Source organism: Coenobita brevimanus, chromosome 97, assembly GCF_032717465.1.
Source record: "Coenobita brevimanus isolate Jiangsu-jjx chromosome 97, ASM3271746v2, whole genome shotgun sequence".
NCBI classification, from domain to species: Eukaryota; Metazoa; Arthropoda; class Malacostraca; order Decapoda; family Coenobitidae; genus Coenobita; species Coenobita brevimanus.
The window spans coordinates 13768067-13790488 of record NC_137050.1 but is presented as its reverse complement, the minus strand read 5'-3'; the positions used below and the strand labels follow the sequence as shown (position 1 = coordinate 13790488).

The 22422-nt window shown below is 42.9% G+C and overlaps 1 protein-coding gene across 1 annotated transcript in view; it reads left to right on the top strand.

Annotated features, from left to right (window-relative positions):
• Positions 1–22422, top strand: part of LOC145413829 (uncharacterized) — a 54813-nt gene that overhangs the window by 16984 nt on the left and 15407 nt on the right. The window contains exons 3-4 of the mRNA XM_080283491.1: positions 7729–7981; positions 16217–16379. Of these exons, the coding sequence (XP_080139617.1) occupies positions 7729–7981; positions 16217–16379 (416 nt within the window). The remainder of the gene's footprint in view (positions 1–7728; positions 7982–16216; positions 16380–22422) is intronic.

The following is a 22422-nucleotide window of genomic DNA, read 5'->3' as shown; positions in this document are numbered from 1 at the left end:
TTATTGCTCATTTGGTCAGCCTGCTTTTCCTGTCAAGTGTCGCCATCCCATACGTCATAACAGTCTTCTTTATGGCCTCCCTGTTCGCCTATACTGTTCGTACCATCGATTCCGCCATGCCAAGTTCCTTCCCAATGGCGGTGTTACCCTTCCCACTCTCCTTGTTTTTAATGACTTCCATCTTCATGGGATGGGTTATGCACTTCTTCTTTCTCGAGGATGGGGCAGACATCCTGACTCACAAAACAATAGCCTCAGAGTAGACGAGAACATAGCTGGAACAGTGAGTGCATGCGTGTTTCCTCTGCTGGGCCTCTCTCACCGCCCTCCAACCGGCACATTTGGGCATCACGTGACGAGTGCACATCATCGACATCACAAGGTGGGTGGAGTGTAGGCAACCATTATTGCTTCTTGGGGTGGCAGTGTCGCATGCTGGAGGTAACCCAGGATTTGGGCCACTCTTCGCTGCTGTCACGCCTACAACAAGTTCAGTTCGCGTACTATTAAAAAATACACTAAAATTTGGAAAAAAATAGGTCCTCACGTCCAATGAGGATCACGTACTTTGAACTTGCGTACTGTGGGGAAAAACTGTACATGTTGAAAGTACCCTGATATACAATACCCTGCCTAACGATGGGGTTTTATCTAACCATTTACATCGTTAAACCGGGGTCTGGCTGTATTGCATTACATTCCGTCACAACCCTCTATCCTAAAAACTTTCCCATAAGTAAAAGATGAAAACTAAGCATAAAATACAATGAAATGTTGATACAGTACAGTAATACATTAATATAGTACAGCGCCGCTTGACTACCACTTTCAAGCCAGTTGATATGCCACAACACCAGATTGCATAGAACCACCGGTAACGTCCTGTCTCAGTGCCAAATGTTGCATAATTTCACTGGATATTGCTTGAATATTCTGAGCCAGCAGTGCCAGGTATTGTGTTGGGCCAGATATTGTGACGACAGATAATTAAGAGCATGATGTATTTTCACTTCCACATTACATTTGATGCAATCAGCTGTTCTTTGTTTATAATTTACCATTGGGTTTGGCATGGTGTAGTTATATACTCAATCCTCAATCTGTATGCCTATATATCCTGCAGAATGCTTATTTTATGTGTATTTATGATAATGCACACCCAGCTAAGTCTGTTACTGAAATTTTTATTAGTAGTTAATAAGGCTATCAGGTGATTTGCTTCTGACTGTTGGTGGCCTTGGTACCAGTCACACCTCAGCCCATAGGCCTACCCCAAACCATGATTCCCCCCCCCCCCAAGGTTTTGGGGAGGAAACCAAGGATGAGATGGAGGGATGGAGTAGAGAGGTGTAAGAGAGAGGAGTATGTGAGCTGGGGGTAGCGTAACAAAATAGCAGGGGACAGGGTGGCATGGAGGCAGTTTGTTTATGGCCACCTGCTACAGGACCGAGGCGTCTGTCTGTATATAGATAGATAGAAGTTTGGGGGATAAAATGCACATTATATAGATAGATAGAAGTCTGGGGGATAAAGTGCACATTATATAGTGGGAAATACAGTAGGTTGGGTTGTTGGGAAAATTTAAATTAGATTTGGATAACTCAGCACTGATAAGGGTAATTTCGTGCCAAAAATGGCATTGTAAGTTGGCAACTGTCTGTCTTTGACACACCACGAGATGGTGTCCATCTCTTTGATGCCATTGGGTATTGTAAACATAGTTTACCACCATTGTTGCAATTGTTACCATCATAATAATAATGAAAATAATATGGAAAACAGACTTTAATATAAAACATGAACTGGTAAGGTTTCCATGCTGCTTAAACCAAATGATTTACTTCAGTGAGTCTTGTAGTTAGGTGCAAGGTTAGTGGCTGGTTGAGAGTTCGGTGAGGTACGTGCACTTAGTAGCAGATTATATATTCTCTTTTATTGTGCCCTTGTCTCCTAATTTAACCATGCCTATGTTAGTGTCTGGTACTTACCATGAGAGTATGTATTACAGTAGTGGGTTTAAATTACCATAATAGGGAAAATTTTAGCCTGCACATGGGGTTCCTGGTACCAGTTAGTGTAAGTCTCATAGGTTCTGTGTATTATTTAGTGTGCAGTCCCATTATCATGCACCATGTTCAGTACCATTTATGTGCAGTAACCAAAGGATCACTGTACTGTCTTCCTCACAGTATAATATGCACTTTTTTCCCAAAAATTTTGCTTCAGAAATCACCCTGTGCATAATGCCACAAAGGTCTTAGTTTGGGGTAGGTCTTTGGGATGAGGTGACTGGTACCCACAAAACCCATTCACCAAAAGAGCAAAAATGCTGATGAAATATGAGAGCCAAGGCCAACAACAGTCTCAAGCAAATCACTCAATGGCCATAGTAATTATTACACTCAAGCAACTCACCAACAAGATCAATAATTTCTTGCCTGACAATCTCCATGTGCTCTCCCTGACACATTGCACACACAAAATCAGCATTATCTCGCAGTCTGCCTCACATACCACTACCTCTCTCATGCACCCACTTATCACAAATACTGCACAAGATAAGAGTGACTTCCCTCGCCCTTGCGGCAAACTGCACATGGCCACTCTCTGTCTGTCCCACAGCACTGTACAGCCACCAGGCCAAGATATCATCTTTTGTTTTATCCACATTTGATGGTAGGTGGGGGGCTCACCATCCACTCACTCAATGTAGTGCTGCTCTCATGTGTTAGCCCTTTCCTTTTTTCCTTCCATTTTCTTCTCTTTCTTTCCTTCATTCTTTCCTCATCCTTCTGCCTATAGGTGACTTTACACTCCCTCCTCTGTCTTTCTTTCTTTCAATCTTTCCCCTTCCTTCTGCGTATGGGTGACTTGCATGGAGTGACAAGCCAAATGGTTTCCTGTACACCAGGAAACCATTTACTACGCTGGGTGATAACCACATAACTAAATTATGGCACTTGGTGGTTTAGTGGGTATTAAAGTCGCTCCAATCAGATCGAGCCTGTGTGGGTTCATATCGAAGGAGTGGTTGGGGTTTATTGCTCCCATAATGCCATCCAGGGATGAGTGAGGCTGGTCACTCGCATCTTAGATGTCAGGACCAACCTGTGTAGCCCTGGGGCTTCTGCGCTGCTCATTGGGCAGCATAGGTTTGGATGATGGATGGATGGATGCACACTCTAAGACCCATGTGCCCCATTCTGCCTCTCCACTTCCTGAATCATTCCTCCATCTCATTTTCATTCTCTGCAATCAGCACCAAGTCATTAGCATACAACATCCCCCAAGGGAGTCCATTTCTGAAGTCATGTGAGTGAGTTTCAAGCATCATGCCAAACAATAAGGGGCTCAGGCCTGACCCCTGATACATGCCAGCATTCATGGATAACTTTGTCACTTAAATCTCCATTCACTTTCACATGGATGCAAGCATCCACATACAAAGCCTTAACTACTCTAACCAGCCGCTCCTCGATCCCAAGCTTTCTCATTTCTCTCTTCACTGCCTCCTTAGGGACTGTTAAAGGCCTGCTCCAAATCAACAAAAACAAAGTACTACTCTTTTTTTACCTTTTCCTTATATTTTTCCTGAAGCTGTTGGATAGCGAATATGACATCAGTGGTCCCTTTGCCTGGCATAAACTTAAACTACTTCTCATCAGTACTCACTGCTTCCCCAGTCATACTTTCTGCAGCTTTCTCCACTACCTTCATTATCAGGTCCAGAAGTTTTATGCCTCTTTAACTTCTTCTTTGCAGGACACCACGCTTCCCGTTGTTCACATTTACAATTACAGTATACTCCTCAGCCAGTCATCTGGGATAATGCATTCATATATATAATCTATCTATCTGTCTCTTGTCAGACACCCCAATCCTGCAAGGGGTGGCCATAAACAAATCGCCTCCATGTTCCCCTGTCCCCTGCCATTTCACTGTCCTGCTCCCAGCTCACACCCCACTCTCTCATGTACCTCTCCACTCCATCCGTCCATCTCATCCTTGGCCCCCCCCTCGCTCTCCCCCCCTTCCACCTCACTCACATACACTTTCCTCATCAGTCTTTCACTCTCCAACCTCTCCACATGGCCAAACCACCTCATTGTGTTTCTCCTAACACTTCCTTTGACATCTACATCCTCATCACAATGATCCTTCACTTCCTCATTTGCCAGTGTCTCTCTCCATGGTTTCCTGTACACCAGGAAACCATTTACTATGCTGGGTGGTAACCATATAACCAGTTATTGGTGCCTGGTGGTTTAGTGGGTAATTATTGCTCTCCAATCGGATTGAGCCGGTGAAGGTTTTATCCAAGGGGTGGTTGGGGTTTATTGCTCATGTAATGCCACTCAGGGATGAGTGAGGCTGGTCACTGTCATCTTGAATGTCAGGACCAACTGCCTAGCCCCGGGCTCCTACGCTCCTCATGGGGCAATGTAGGATTGGATGATGGATGGATGGATGGATTACTTAACCAGTAACTAAGGCCACTGCTGTATCTTCTGATGCCCTTAGCATTTCAGCATTCAACCCAGATGCACCTGTCACCTTCCTCAACTGCATTCTGCCCATTGCCTTGCTCTCAGTAACAGCATCAGTCAAAGGCCAAGCACCAGTCACTGGAGCCACAGACAAACCTTCCCTGTTCCAGTGATACTCATCATTCAGCAATCGGTTATTCTGTGGACACTGGACATTTTTATTATCTACACTGTCCACAACTACCTTTCCCTCACCAGTGGAGGAGAAGATACAGAGTATTGCCACAAGGGTGGCACCCAGCTTAAGAGAACTGTTTTATGAGGAGAAGTTGGAGAAGAAAGAGGGACGTGGGAGATATGATTATGATATGGAAAAGAGGTAGAGGATTGGAAAAAGTGGGTACTTTTTTTTTTTTTTAATAAAGATGATGGAAGGACAAGAGGATATTAATATAAACTGAGGAAGAGCAGATGTCTAAATGATGGTGGAATTTTAGTTTCCTAGATACAGTATAAGTATTGATAATTAGAACAGTTTGGAAGGAGAGATGGTGTGAGCAAAGAACATCCATCAGTTAAAAAACAGGATGGATAAAAGTAGATTTGGAGATAACACAACACTAGCTTTGCCCAATTCTTGTATACTGTGACAAGGCAAATATCTCTCTATCTATCTGTCTATCACCAAATGCCTTAATCCCGTAAGGGATGGCCACGAACAAATCGCCTTCATGTCAACCTGTCTCCTGCCATTTTGCTGCCCTCCCCCCAGCTCACACCTCCCTCTCTTATATCTCTCTCCACTCCATCCATCTCATCCCTGGTCTCCCCCTCCCTCTCCCCCCCTCCACCTGACTCAAATGCACCCTCCACGTTAGTCTATCACCCTCCATCCTATCAACATTGCCAAACCACCTCAGTGTATTTTTCCTAACAATTTCTATCACATCCACATCCAAGAAAATACTATTTATCTATCTATTGCCAGATGCCATAATTCCGTAAGGGGTGGCCATTTGACTCTGAGTTATTTATTTTACGGGGAGGAGCACTAACCCTTCACCAACCCACTTGTTGACACGTAGGGAGCACGTATGGTTTGGTTTTATGGTTACCACCCAGCGTTGTATATGGTTTCTTGGCTTACAGGAAACCATTTGGCTTGTCACTCAATGTAAAGCCACCTGTAAAGGAAAGAAAAACAATAAGAAGTGACAGGAAAGACGGGAGAAATAGGAAGAGGGGAGGGCAGGCACAGAAAAAGAATTATAAAGGCTAAGGAAGAAGTAGGCAGCACCACATCAAGTGAGTGATGATGGTCACCACCACCTAACACACACACACACACACACACACACACACACACACACACACACACACACACACACACACACACACACACACACACACACACACACACACACACACACACACACACACACACACACACACACACACACACACCTATACCTATACCTATTCTATGTGGTCCCATCAGTGGCGTGGGGTCCTAGAACTCTGCTGCTCAGCCCAGATATTTAAGGCAAGTTTGACCGCTTGCTCACCTCTAAATGGTATGTGAGTAAAAAACCACAACCACCTTCTGGATTCAAATCCTAATGGACTGTACAGTATGTGATTGGAGCACTACATCACCAGGCATCCAGTTGTTGATTGTATGGTTACCACCCAAGTTAATACACCTCATCCTTGTAGTATTTGGCAACCTGGGTGGCCAGAGTCACTGTGCCCTGGAGAAATTGTGAACGTTAAATCTAATGTTGCATGTATTATTGTCCCCATGGATGGCGCTTTTTCTTTATGTTATTACTGTATTTTTAAAGACATATTTGACATTAGTGAAGGAATGAATGATGTCTAAGCACCCAACAATTGCTCCAACTTGTATTGAAGGTGCTAAGAAAGCAACAGAAACACTTCCTCTCATGGCAGAAGTTAAAATTTTATTCATCCATCCATCATCCAGTCCTATGTTGCCCCATGAGGAGCTGAGGGCCAGGGGTTAGGCAAGTTGGTCTTGACATTTAAGATGAGAGTGACCAGCCTCACTCATCCTTGAGTGGCAGTACATGAGCAGTAAACCCCAACCATTCCTTAGATATAAACGTGTAAAGGCTCAGTCCAATTGGAGTGCCTTAATCACCCACCAAACCACCAGGTGCCATTATTTGGTTATATGGTTACCAACCAGTGTAGTAAATGGTTTCTTGGTGTACAGGAAACCATTTGGCTTGTCACTCAGAGTAGAATCACCCATAGGCAGAAGGACGTGGAAAGAATGAAGGAAAGACAAAAGAGGGAGTGTAAAGTCACCCATAGGCAGGAGGAGGAGGAAAGAATGAAGGAAAGACAAAAGAGGGAGTGTAAAGTTACCCATAGGCAGAAGGAAGAGGAAAGAATGAAAGAAAGAAAGACAGAAGAGGAAGGAAGGAAGAGAGAAGTGCAGACACCCAAAGCAGCACTACATCGAGTGAATGGATGGTGAGCACCCCCACCTACCACCAAAAAATTTTATTATATAAAGCAAAAGAAACACTTCCAGTCAAGGCTTAAGTAAAAATCTTTTTACATAAGACATTCTTCTCCAATAAGTTTTTTACTGCAAGGTAGAGCATTTGCTGGCAGTGGTAACCCCTTCATTGGTATCATAAATACCATCAAAGGGGGGGGGGGTAAACTTGGAAGAGGTCCCTACATTAAATCTGTGTTGTACAGGCAAACACTCTTCTCATCTTAAATGTCAGGACCAACTGCCTAGCCCCAGGCTCCTACGCTCCTCATGGGGCAATGTAGGATTGGATGATGGATGGATGAAATTTGTTTAGTGCACTTTCATCTGTGAGACACTGCTTTATATATAGATACCATATACACAAGGTGAAATGAAAATTGCCAAACCCCCCACTCCCACCATGCACAAGATACACTGTGCACTGTAAATAATTCATGTACAGTAGAATTTACTGGTTTCTTGCGTTACAGGAAACTTGGAACAGGGAACCATTTAGTTTGTTACACAGTATAGTGCCAATCACAGGTAATGGAATATTGAGTGAGTGGATGCCAAGTCCTCATTTCCGTACTTTAATATACAGTCCCATGTCATGAGCTTTTAGTTCAGAGACCCATTTCAGCTGGATGCATTAGGGCTCAGTAGAACAAAGCTTATTCACACGTGTATTTTAATATTTGTGTATAAAATGTATCCCTTTCATTTCAGCTCTTCATAAGCAGGCCATAAAGGATGCATGGAAAGAAATGAAGGAACTTGAGGAATCCGAATCAGAAGATGGCAAAGTTACCACTACCACAGCTGTTAATGGCACTGACACTGCATTAAAGAATTCAGAGGAATTAGATGACATACAAATAGCTGAATGTGTCATCAGTAACACAAGTGTCAATGATTGCAGCCTTGTTGATTTGAACAATGATGACTGCATTCTACTGGATGACTCAGACATCTTGAAATCGTATGTAACTGTATCAATCAATCAATCAATCAATCATTTCCTGTGGCACCCCACGGGATGCATAGGGTCTCAATGAACTCTGTCCACCAATATTTGTCTCTTGCCATCTCCTTCAGGTCCCACCAACACTCCTCTCCTGCTTCTTTTTTCATTGTCCTCAACCAGGTTTCCCTCGGCCTACCTCTGCCTCTTCTTCCTCTAGCAATCCACTCTGGCACATCCTGTATTAAACAACCTTCTTTTCTGTATATGTGCCCCAGCCACTTCCAGCGAGACAGTCTCACATATTCATTAACTGGTTCTACTCTTTTAATATCCCTTACTCTTTCATTTGTAACTCTGTCTTGGCACTTTACCCCAAGAATCCTTCTCAGTATTTTATTCTCAAATCCTAATACTTTCTGATCTGCTGCAATTGTACTGTACCATGACTCATGCCCGTAAATTAAAATGGGTCTAACCATGGACTTGTAAATTTTCACTTTAGTATGTACCGAAAGCATATTATTATTCCAAACAGATTTCAACATTCCAACAGCTCGCCAAGCCTGTCTAATCCTCTCCTCAATTTCATTGTTTAACCCCTACACCGCGGGCTTGTTTACCAATGACTTGCGTGTGCCGCGGGGTTATTTGGGCTCCGACAGACTCTCAAAAAATATTTGCCAAAAAATCAGTTATTAGTCCTAGAATAATAAAATTACATATGCTTATGGCACATACCTTCAGCTTTCTCCTGGAATGATTGTTGAGCCTTCGTCGGTTACCGTAGGACTTGTGGAGACCTCTGAAGTAGGGTAACGAAGTCTCCACTTTACACTTCCCGACAACCCGTAATATGATTACCACAGCCAGATACAAACACTATAAACACTATTCTACAATTTTCAAGTAGTTTGGGATCCATACTCAAAAAAAAAAACACTGTGAAAGCAATGGAAATTACGAGCGCGTCTGATCGTCGCACTGGCACTAGTTCGCTCATGGTAGTCTGTCATTTATTATTCATAAAACCCCTCACACTTTATATTTCTATTACTATATAACACTTATATATATCTACAGTCTTTATCCATAAGTTTCCTTCAGTAGTATTAGTTTATTGTCACTGTAGGGATTCAATTTCTTTCAGTAAAATACGTAGCATTCACTTTCTCGTCCTGTATACTGGCATTGAGAGTGAATGTCACTTTCATCTTCACTCTCATAACTCATAGCATTCAGACATGCTAGAGTGAAACTTTCACTTTCATTACTCCTAGGATATATACTCGTATTCTTATAATACTACTCATTTACATTTCTATTTACGTTCTCTATTTTATTTACGTTATTTACATTTCTATTTTATTTACACTGTGTTGTGCACTGTCACTTGAAATAACTTATAAAACTATTTTCCATTGTTCACGTATATTTACATTCATTACTTTCACTTGCTGTTTACACATTATTTACACATTATTTACAATTCCACTTGCACTGTTTTACTCAATAGAAAGATCGTAGTCACTCTTTTATCAATTGTCAGCCCTTTACCTCTTTCCACACGAGGTTTAGTAGGGGGTAAAGGTCACAGAGCCATTTGCATGGGGGTGAAAAAAGGCCTTGAAGTCAGCAAGATGAAACATACGTCCTCTCACTTCGGAAGATGAGAGTACACTGATAATGCAAGGGCCAGGCCAGCCAGCCTAGAGGCCTGCTTTAGGGGTTATTCAGAGTTACCAATATTACTTCTTGAAACAGCTAAGTCTAGCACTGATATGATTGGCAGGAAATCTAGACAATACATTATAAATTTGGTAGTTCCAGGTGAATGTAAATATCATTTAGGCTTCTCCCTTCCCTCCTTACATGTATATTTATTACGAAAATAGATTAGAGGCCTACTTAGGAGATATATAATCAGAGCTACCAATGTTAAATCTTGAAACAGCTTTGTGTAGCACTGATATGATTGGCAGGAAATCTAGACAATACATTATAAATTAGGTAGTTCCAGGTGAATGTAAATATCACTTAGGCTTCTCCCTTCTCTCCTTACATGTATATTTATTACGAAAATAGATTATACGGCATATTTCAAGGGGAAAAAAACAGCAAAAATTAGCGAACGAGTGCACGTGAGGTGTTGTCAGGTGATAATTAGCCAATTCCAGGTGTATGGCACTCTCACTTACCTGATTTCTTTCTTGTATATATTATTTGGTATAAGAATACGACATAGGGCTTATTTCAATGGATGAAATCAGTGAAAAATTCCAGGGAAGATTTACTTAGCGTAGCATGGCCGGGCAGGCGAGAGGATAGGGTAATGGAGGGGGGGTAGGGAGGGGAGTCAAGAACGGGGAGAAATGGCTAAATTGTCAACAATGGATGGGAGTACAGATGAGATTAGGAGTGCTGACTAGTGTTGGACATTGTCAGTACTGATAGATGATACAAGCCCCCACTTGAAAGCCCGGGTGAATTCAAAATAACACAGAATCACAAAAGCGACGCCCCGCGGTATGATCCCTTGCTCCCAAGCGTCACGAAAGTGACGCCCCGCGGTTAAGGGGTTAATGATCCATTAGATGATACAATCGTTCCCAGATATTTAAAGTTTTCTACATTCTTCACCACATTATTCCCAATTACACAATCGATTTGGTTCTCCACGTTCATATTAATAATTTCAGTCTTTCCACAATTTATTACCAATCCCACTTTTGCTCCTTCCTCCACCAGACAATCGAGCACCCTCTGCATCTCGTAAATACTTCTGCAAATCAGTACAATATCATCAGCATAGTCCAAATCCATCAGCTTCTTATTTTCTTTCCAGTTAATTCCTGCACCTGTTCTCCTTACAACCTTTTTCATAACATAATCCATAACCAAAACAAACAACAATGGCGAAAGAACTCCACCTTGAATCACTCCTGACCTAACTTGAAATGGATCACTCAAAGAACCACCCACCATTACCTTACAAAAAGTACCTTCATGCAGGCTTCTAATAATATTTACAAACTTTTCTGGTATACCATAGAATCTCATAATTTTCAACATAGCTCCACGTGAAACACTGTCAAACGCCTTTTCAAAATCCACAAAACACATGTTAAGTGGCATTTTCATCTCATTAGCTTGTTGCATTAGATGCCTTACAATAAAAATCTGATCATTACAACCTCGACCCTTTCTAAATCCTGCTTGTTCTTCTCTTAAAATTTTATCAATTACTGGCTCTATTCTGTTCAACAAGATTTTGGAAAAGACTTTTGCAACTACAGGTGTCAAAGTTATCCCCCTCCAATTGCCACATACACTTAAATCTCCCTTTTTTGGTATTTTTATAATCACTCCATTTTTCCACTCTTCTGGAATTCCACCATTATCCCAAGCCACATTAAAAAGTTTCAAAAACTGTATATGCTGTATATTTTGTCATACACCGGGTTGAATATATTTGCACAGACTATCATCATATGCTCCAGCAAAAATTATTATCTTCATCATAACTCATTTTTACAGTGTTCAAGGGATTTGTAGGATCCAGTTTATCATCATCATACTTCATTTTCACAGTATTCAAGAGGGTGTGGAGGATCCAAATGTAGGAAAAGGAAAACACAGAGATAGGAAAGGTGCACCACACCCCTAAGGTATAAGATTCCAAGATACACTTTTCCAGATACACAGTCAACTCATTTATGATCTATTTTATGGCGAGAGTGAACAGAGATTTGAGTGATGAGTTTTCTGTGAATGTTGGCATGCATCAAGGTCAGTCTTGAGCCCCATACTGTTTGTCATGGTGCTCGAAGCTCTCTCACGTGACTTCAGAAATACTCTTGCATTGGAAATAGTGTATGCTGATGATTTGTTGATTCTCGAGAATGAGAGGGAGGCAGAGGAAAACATTTGGAAATGGAGAGACGAAATGGGACTCAGGTTTGAGAATAAACATGGATAAAGCAAAAGTGATATCCAGGGTTGGTGGCAGTACTGTAAAGCAGAGGGTGTATGGCCATGTGCAGTTTGCCACAAGGGTATAGAAGGTAACTTCATCTTGTGCAGTGTTTTTGGTAAGTGGGTGCATAAGAGATGTAGTGGTATTAATGGTAGGCTGCAAAATAAGGATGATTTCATGTGTGTGGTATGTTGGGGAGAGAATGTAGAGATTGAGAGGCATGAATGGATTGATCTTGCTGGAGAGTCTCTTGAGTGTGTGGGGGAGTTTTTTTTATTTGGGGGACATGTTATGTGCTGGAGGTGGGGATGGAGCTATCTCTGTGGCTAGGGTAAGGAGCAATTGGAGGAAGTTCAGGGAGCTGTTGCCTGTGCTAACTTTGAGAGGGTTCACCCTCTGTGCTAAGAGATCCTTGTATGTGGCAAGTGTTAGGAGTGTAATGCTGTTCAGTAGTATGATCTGGGCATTAAAGGAAAAGGATATTCATAGGCACAGACGTACGAAACGACAACTATTAAATGGATGTGTGGTGCATCCATAAATGCAAGACCTGGGGAGGCTAGGTTTACGATTAAAGAGTTGAGAGGAAGGATGGGACTTAGATGTTATGGGTGCTGTGATGAGGAGGGGTATATTGGGATAGTTTAGGAAAGTTGAGAGAGTGGAAGATGGCAGTTAGGTGCGGAGGTGTGAAAGGTATAACTCGAGAATAGGGATGCAAGAGGCAAACCACAAAAGACCTGAGATAGGTCACAGAGTGTGACCTCAGGGATAAGTGACTGAATAGGGAGAATCCCAGAGATCAAGCAGCATGGAGAGCCACCATTAGGTGACTAAGGCCGATGCATGCAAGCATGTTCCAGTCTTTATAAAGGATACGGATGTACAGTACAGTACATAAGAGTTCACCTAGCTAGGCTTAAATCTGGATATCACCTGACCCTCTTCAGCTACCAGCTTAGATTTGAGTTGGATGGAATCACATATGACATGTGCCCTGCCTGTAGAATAGATCTATACAACATTAACACACACATAATGGAACACAGCACAGCACTTGCCACACTAACACACAGGCGCAGCATCAGTAGTGGTATAGGGAACCAGTGGGACAACAAGCCAACCTCATAGAGGCAGTTGCATGCCTATGGTTGATGTGTGCTTCCAGTCAGATGAACTGGGGTTGAGTAACAGCAACAATGACTAGTCTCTTCATGTGTTTCCGGTTCTTAAAACATTCTCTTCAGTTATGTGAAGCCCCCCCACTTTTTTTTTTCCCCATCTACCCTAGCCACTTCTTTGTTCTCCTGCATTCTCAGCTTCGATGCCCCACCAAGCTGTACCTCTTCTGCTTTTTGTGATCCTTAACTTAAGGCTTCCAAACCATCCACATCTTGCATGTATTTCACATCAGCCCGCATACACTGTTCACCCTACCTAGGTGTACTCCTCCTATCTCTTCATTTTTAATGGTGTGCTGAAACAATTGATGAACACCAATTTTGGGATTAACCATGAAAAGTGCTATGGAAAGGATGGAGAACAATTATATTGTCATATTCCACCATTAAGCTGTGAGAAATAATTGCAAAGCTTTAATAATCTGCCTGGTTCAAATGATTGAACTACAGGTATACCCCGGTTTAACGATGCATTTGGCTAAGTAAAAACCCATCTTTAGGTGGGGTATTGTATCTCGGGGTACATTTGACTTGTAAAGTATTAGGATGCATTTTTGAGCCTTGGGTCCCCCCCACCACCACCAACCAAGTCCTTAACCCACCCAAATGAGTCCAAAAATAAGTTTAAAACCAGTATAAATGGCCTAGCAGCTGTAAAAGAAGATAACCTATGCCTAACACCTGTAAATAACTTGCTAAAACCAACAAGTAAAATCTGAATATCATCAAATATAAGTCTGGAAAATCAAACTTAGTAAAATAGGAAGTTATTCTGGAGAGAGGTGCTGAAATGTAGAAGTGAAAGTGGAAAGAAATGTGATGGTGTGAAGGATGTAGGTGGTAGATTATTAACCCCTGGGGATGAGGTAAGAGCCAGATGGAATGAATGTTTTGAAATCATGATGAATGGGAATAGAGTGAGCATAGTGGCTGTAAACATGATTGATTTTGGGGATGTGCAGAGAAGCAATGCAGTGCCAGGAGACTTGACACTTGCACTGGTGAAGAGTGCTGTGAAGCGGCTGAAAAATGGGAAAGCAGCTGGGGTTGATGAAGTGTATACAGAAATGACTAACTGTGGTGGAGAGAGTGGAATGAAGTGTTTGTTGAAAATATATAAGAAAGCATGGATGAGTGAAACTATCAGCAGAGGGGAAAAAAGGCTGTCATTGTACCCCTGTACAAAAAATAAAGGTGAGCGAAGTGAGTGCAAGAATTATCGTGGCATAAGTTTATTGAGTGTGGTAGGGAAGGTTTATGGAAGAATTATTATAGGGAAAGTAAGTGAGATATCAGAAGTCCTAGTGAGTGACGAACAGGGAGGCTTCAGGAGTGGCAGAGGATGTGTGGATCAGATATTTTCAGTGAGACAGATAGCAGAGAAGATTTGTGAGAAGGACCATAAGGTGTTTATGACATTCATGGATCTGGAAAAAGCATATGACAGAGTGGGCAGAGAAGAATTGTGGGAAGTTTTGCACATGTATGGTGTGGATGGTAAGCTGCTAGGTGCCATCAAGAGTTTTTCTGATGGTAGTGAAGCATCTGTAAGGGTTAATGGGCATCTAAGTGAATGGTTCACTATCGGTGTGGGCATGTGACAAGGTTGTGTGATGTCCCCATGGTTGTTCAATTAATATGTGGATGGGGTGATGAGAGAAGTAGAAACACGAGTAATGGAGAGCGGGATGGCGTTGGTAATGAATGGTGATGGATGGAATATCTCAAATTTGTTGTATGCTGGTGATGCAGTACTGCTTGCAAATACCGGAGAAGAACTCAGTACGCTAGTGCAGAGTTTTGCTAATGTCAGTGAGCGTCGTGCCTTGAGAGTAAATGTAGAAAAGAGTAAAGTGATGGTTACTGAGAGAGAAGGTGACTCCCAGTGCAATGTTACAATGAATGGAGAGAGACTGGAATTGGTGAGAGAGTTCAAATACCTGGGTATAGTGATAGAAAAGAGAGGAAAATGTGCAAAAGAAGTTGAAAGTAGAGTGACACATGGAAGAAAGTAGCTGGTGCAATGAAGGCCTTGATAAGAAACAGAGGCTTGAGTGTTGCAGCTGCATGAGGCATACACGAAGGAGTGTTAGTGCCAACTTTAACATATGGATGTGAGACTATGGTGTGACATGAAAATGAAAAGTCAAGAGTGCGAGCAGTGGAGATGGGACTGCTGAGGAATGTATGTGGATTACAGAGGGTGGATAGGATACGAAATAATGTGAGTCATGAAAGATGTGGAGTGAGGAAGTTGGTGGACACCAGAATCGAAGAGAATGTACCGAGATGGTATGGTCACATAGAGAGAATGGATAATAATAGAGTGGTGAAAAAAGGTATATCTGAGCGAATATGAAGGAGGGAGGAGGCGAGGTAGGCCATGGAGAAGGTGGAGAGATATGGTGGATGAATGTGTGAGGAAGAGAGTTTTGGAAGTCGGTGAGGCTAGGGAACACACAAGAGATCGAGCTGGCTGGATGAATGTTGTGAGGAGAAGTGCATGATCAGGGAGTTGGCACCCCTTTTTAAAGTGGCAGTATCCGAATTGACTCTATTGGATACATTTGTGTGAAGTACCAGAAGGTGGTGAACGTTTTTGCTGTATCCAATAGAGCCAGGTTTCCAGGGGCTTGAAGGATAAGTGAATGGAAGCATGGCCCATTGGAGTGGGGAAATTTGGGCTTTCTGGACATTGCTACTCCTCACCCTGCCTTAAGGTGGGAAAGGAGGTCTGGATGATGATGATGAATGATGATGTAAGCTGAAACCCAAAATGACAAGATTCACCCCACCTATGGCTAAAACACATTAATCCAAGTCTAAAATCAGTTTTTGAATCAACCTAAACACACAATTTTAGTCTAAAATATCATCAAAATTGGTTTTAAAAAATCAAAACCCATTGTTAAACTAGGGTTTGGCCATTGTTAGGCATGGTATGGTGGTATTTCTACCCCCATCGCTAAACCGGGGTATCGTATATTGAGGTATACCTATATTGTATTGTTTCTTATGTTGCTAGTTCTGTTTTACACAGCTTAGATATGCATTTCAGCAGATCCATTTCTACTTCTCTCATACTTGGTTTTTCAGAAGTAATAAATCTAACAGAAGAAGCAAACGCAAATCAGCAGCATCCAAAAGAGGTAATGGTGGTCAAGGCAGAAGTAAGAAGACAAAGGGAAACACCAGGAAGAACAAGAACATGAAGATGGAACTAGAGGAACTCTCCAAGCAGATTTCTGAAAATAATGCTGTAAGTTTTGGTGATTGACATAATGTACAACCACTTCTAGGCCTCACTGCAGGATAGTGGTTCGTGTCTGAGAGTTCTGATTTCCTGTATTGTCTTTCATGGTGCAGGTTCACTTACCTATGCTGCCAAAAGTATTTAATTCACAAAATTGAAGCCATAAGGTGCTGTCAAAGTAATAACTTTTTTTATTTGTAACAAAAATAGGTTGTCTGGACATTGCTATTCCTCACCCTGCTCTAGGGTGGGAAAGGAGGTCCAGATGATGATGATGGTGATGATGATGATGAACAAAAGCGTGCTTTATTCAAACAAAAGAACCTCAGGATGACAGTTAATGGGAACCTTTGTTTTTTAACTTGTATTTGTATACATTTGATGATATGAAGTGTGGCAGAGTGGAATGAGAGATTACAAATGTGTCAGCTCGAGATGTATGTATATCATGTTCAAGTTTGAGAAGGTGAAAGTGGCTGAGATTGTAGCGTACACACTGTGTGATGACAGGAGTGAGAGAGAGAGAGAAAGGTTTGGGGATGAGCTGGATGAAGCAGTGGGAGAAATTCCCAGGAGCCATGAAGTGATCATAATGGGTGATATGAATAGAAGAGTAGGCTCTGCTCCTGAGGATGACAATGAATTGTAATGGAGTGCCAGGAGAAAATGATAATGTTAAGCAACTGAAGGATGTGTGTCAGGAAAGGAGTTTTTGCATTTGTAACTCGTATTTGAAACACACTCAATGTAGTGCTGCTCATGGGTGTCTGCCCATTCCTCACCTCCTTCCTCTACTGTCTTTCTTTACTTCATTCTTTCCTCGTCCTTTTGCACACGGGTGACTTTACTCTCCCTCTTCTGTCTTTCTTTCCCTCATTCTATCCTCTTCCTTCTGTCTGTGGGTGACTGTACACTGAGTGACAAACCAAATGGTTCCCTGTACACCAGGATACCATTTACTATGCTGGGTGGTAACCACATGACCAAATTATGGCACCTGCTAGTTTTGTGGGTAATTATGGTGCTCTAATAGGATTGAGCCGGTGAAGCGTTATATCCAAGGGGTGGTTGGGGTTTATTGCTTATGTAATGAGAGTGACCAGCCTCACTCATCCCTCACTCAGGGATGAGTGAGGCTGGTCACTCTCATCTTAAATGTCAGGACCAACTTGCCTATCCCCGGGCACCTACGCTTCTCATGGGACAGCGTAGAATTGGATGATGGATGGATTTCAAACACAAAGATACACATAAAAATACATGGTATAGAGGGAACGAGGATCATGTTGAAAGGAGCCTGATTGATTACATGCTCGTAGAGAGCTCGATGCTGGGAGTGGCTGCTGGGAGGACGATATGGAGATCTATTAGATCATATGATTGTGGTATGCAGAATCAAGCTGAGAGGAGTGAGGTGGACCAGGAGAGAGAGGAGCAGTCAGGGAGAAAGACTGAAAGTTGAGAAGCTGAAGATCAAAGAAATGGCATATGAATACAGGACTAAAGTAGGGGAAGAGATAGAATCAGTGAATTGGAATGAAATGGATCTGGACAGCCTGTGGAATGCATATAGGGATTGCTTAGTTAGGAATGATTAAGCAGAGTGTGGAATGGCAGAGTAACAACAAAGAACAAAGGTACAGCATAGTGGGATGAAGACGTTAAGATAGCAATGGAGGAAAAGAGGAAGTAGTGGTTAGAGTGGTTACAGGACAGAGGTTCAGTTGAAATAAGAACTGAATTTATTGAGAGCAAGAAGCACATAAAGAGACTAGTAAAGAGGAAAAGGAAGGAGGTAAATTATTATGTAGGAAGAAAAATGAATGCAAATCACCCTGAAAATAGGAAGCTATTCTGGAAAGAGGTGCGGAAATGTAGAAGTGACAGCAGAAAGAAATGTGAATGTGTGAAGGATGTAAGTGGTAGATTATTAACCCATGGGGATGAAGTAAGGGCCAGATGGAAAGAATATTTTGAAAGCATGATAAATGGGAGTAGAGAGAGCAGAGTGGCTGTAAACATGATTGGTTTTGGGGATGTGCAGAGAAGGAATGCTGTGACAAGAAAGGTAACACTTTCACAGGTGAAGAATGCTATGAAACAGCTGAAAAATAGGAAAGCAGCTGGGGTTGATGAGGTGTATACGGAGATGATTAAGGTTAGTGGAGAGAGGTGAATGAAGTGCTTGTTGCAGATATATAAGATGGCATTGATGAGTGAAACTGTGTCAGCAGAGTGGAAAAAGGCTGTGATTGTACCCCTGTACATAAAGAATGGCGAGCAAAGTGAGTGCAAGAATTATCGTGGCATAAGTTTATTGAGTGTGGTAGGGAAGGTATATGGAGGAATTATTATAGAGAAAGTAAGAGAGATATCAGGAGTCCTGGTGTGATGAACAGGGTGGCTTTAAGAGTGGCAGAGGATGTGTGGATCAAATACTTACAGTGAGGCAGATAGTGGAGAAGGCTTGTGAGAAGGACATTTAGGTGTTTGTGGTATTCATGGATCTGGAAAAAGCATATGACAATGTAGACAGAGAAGGACTGTGGAAGGTTCTGTTCATGTACAGTGTAGATGGTAAGTTGCCAGCTGCTGTAAAGAGTTTTTATGGTGGTAGTGATGCATGTGTAAGGGTAAATGGGCATCTAAGTGAATGGTTCATGATCGGTGCGGGGATGCAACAAGGATGTGTGATGTCTCCATAGTTTGTTCAATATATATATATATATATATATATATATATATATATATATATATACAGTAGGTTCGCACAGTGCGCGTCATCACAGTGCGTGATTCGCATTGTGCTCGAGTGACCAAAAATCATAACCAAAAACCCTTGAATGCGCGAGTTTACCGCACAGAACGCGAGGGAGAGGCAAGGAGTGGCTCAAAAATGCCATTTTCTATTAGTGCGCGACCATCCCTCACACAGTGCATCACGTGTCGTCATGTTGATGCGCAGAAATTCCCAGGCATTCTACTGCGCAGCTTGGGGTACAAGGGAGCGGGCGCGCCATAACAGTCCTGGCTCGTGCACTGTGCGGATCCGCTCTCTACAGCTAACCTGTCGTGTACAACGTGTGGTGTTTTTTGTGCTGCTCCATCCTTGCCTGTACTTCGCCGCACCATGGCTCCAACCCCAAGAGTTAAGAAACTTCTGATGCACACCACCAAGTTAAAGATCTTTAAGATGAAGGAGGAGGGTCAAGGAAACACTGCCATCGGGAGAGCCCTGGGACTGGCAGAATCTACAGTGAGAACTGTGTGGAAGAACCATGAAGCCATAAAGGCTGTAGTGAAGGTGTACGGTGCCTCTGACCTAGACGGCCATTCGCGGGTGGGAAATCGTGCTATGATACTAATGGAGCATTATCTTGCCACCTTCATAATGAGGAAGGAAAAGGAAGGTGTTCCACTGAATGGAAGATTTATTCGGAACCAAGCCCAGCTCTTTTACAAGGCATCATCTCGCAGGTTAAAAGTGGAAAAACCTTTCAGGGCATCGGTTGGATGGCTGGACCGTTTTCTCAAGCGCAAGGAACTCCGTTACGTGAAAGTGTCTGGTGAACGTGCCTCTGCCGACGAGCTGGCCGCGAGAGACTATCCTGCGATATTTAGAGCGATTATTGAAGAGGGACAGTACACCAAGGACTAGATCTACAACATCGATGAAACGTCGTTATATTACAAGGCCATGCCCAGATCAACTTACATCGCCAAAAAACAGAAACAAGCCTCTGGTCGCAAGCTCCAGAAGTGTAAGATGATGGTAATGTTCACTGTAACCCTGTCTGGGAGCCACAAGATGAGGCCAGTTGTTGTACACACAGCTTCACACCCAAGGTGCTACAAAAACCTCACGAACATGGATGCAAGTGGCGTGTATTGGTACAAGTCCGCAAATGGTTGGATGACCGGGAACATTATGGCAGACTGGTTAACTAGGCGGTGTGTCCCTGATGCCAGGGCCAAGTGTCGGGAACTGGGCATTCCATTTAAGATGCTCCTTGTGCTTGATAATGCACCAAGTCACCCTCCATACCTTGAAGATCTACATAAGGATTGTCATGTTGTGTTTCTGCCACCCCGCACGACGTCACTAGTGCAGCCACTGGATCAAGAAGTAATCGCCACTGTGAAGCACTTCTACCATAAGCAAGTGTACGACTACCTACGCAGGAAGACAGACACACAAGAGGAGCTTCATGACCTACGAGAAGATCACGACGAAGACCTTGATGAGGCATCTGCTCCCATTCCATCTCCACCAGCACCTGTATCCTGACCTGCCACAGATGCCATGACTGTTGAGGCATTTTGGCGTAATTTTACGGTGAAGGACGCAGCTGAATTTCTCCTACAAGCCTGGCACCAGATTACACCTGCAACGGTGAACCATGCGTGGCGAATGCTCGTGCCTCACTTATGCACAACCCTGGAGATGGCCATTCAACCACTGGCCGAAGCTGAGGCAGCAACACTGACAGCAGCACAAGCTGTACCAGGTTTCGAGGACGTCACATTGGCGGACATACAAGAAGTGCACACTGCTACTGAGGAACAGCCTCCCGAGAAAGTGTTGCAACGGATAGACAGGGCTGACGCAGAGCCTGACGCCAGGCAGAGTCAAGTTGAGCAGCCTAGCATGATGGAAGGCAGGACTAAGCTGTGTATGTCAAACATTAGCAAGATCCTTGCTGCCGTGGATAAGCTCAAGGAAGAGGTGAAGGAACAGGAAGTGAGCAACCTAAGAACGGAGGAACTTCTGGTTGGTATCAACAAACTCTTCCATTTCTACACAGACAGGCACAGGGAAGAAATAAACAGGAGAAGACAGACGCTCATAACAAGCTACACACAGCGGGCTCAAGTTGGTGAAATTGCGGAACCAGCAACATCGTCTGCTCCTGTTCCTGTTGAGGATGAAGAGGATGCAATGTCAGAAGTATCAGCATTGGACTTTGAAGGGTTTATGGCCAAAGTGAGTGACTTTGATGCTCCTGGGGAAGGTGCTCAAGAGGAGTCTGTGGAGGGAAGTGTTGGTGCGGTGTGGAGTGCGGCGCTGTAAGTGTTGCCGCGCCTCGGAACCCCTGTTATTTAAGGTCATCAGGCCTGTTGTCTACTGTTATTAAGGTGACAACCCATATTTTTGTTATTGTAGCTATAGCTTTAGTACAATGTCTGAAAAATATGACCTTTATTATGTCTCTAAGGGCCAAAAAATGTCCAGGTATGACAGGGTACCGCCCATATGTAATTATTCCCATAAGATTATGTATTCCCAGTACGCGAATTCCCAGTGCGCGAGGTCGTGGACCGCCCAATCTCTCGCGCACTGTGCGAGCCTACTGTATATATATATTTATGTATATATATATATATATATATATATATATGCATACATACATACAGTACGTGAATGGGGTGATGAGAGAAGTAAAAACACGAGTAATGGAGAGGGGGATGGCATTGGTAATGAATGGTGATGGATGGAACATCTCAAATTTGTTTTATGCTGATGATGCAGTACTTCTTGCAAATACCGGACAAGAACTTGGTAGCCTAGTGCAGAGTTTTGCTGATGTCTGTGAGTGTCGTGCCTTGAGAATAAATGTAGATAAGAGTAAAGTGATGATTATTGACCGAGAAGGTGGCTCCCAATGTGATGTTACAGTGAATGGAGAGAGACTGGAATTGGTGAAAGAGTTCAAATACCTGGGTACAGTGATAAAAAAGAGTGGAAAATGTGCGGAAGAGTGACACAAGGAAGGAAAGTAGCCAGTGCTATGAAGGCCTTGATAAGAAACAGAGGCTTGAGTGTTGCAGCTGCACGAGACTTACACGAAGGAGTGTTAGTGGTGAAAGAGTTCAAATACATGGGTACAGTGATAAAAAAGAGTGGAAAATGCGCAGAAGAGTGACACAAGGAAGGAAAGTAGCCAGTGCTATGAAGGCCTTGATAAGAAACAGAGGCTTGAGTGTTGCAGCTGCACGAGGCTTACAGGAAGGAGTGTTAGTGCCAACTTTAACATATGGATGTGAGACT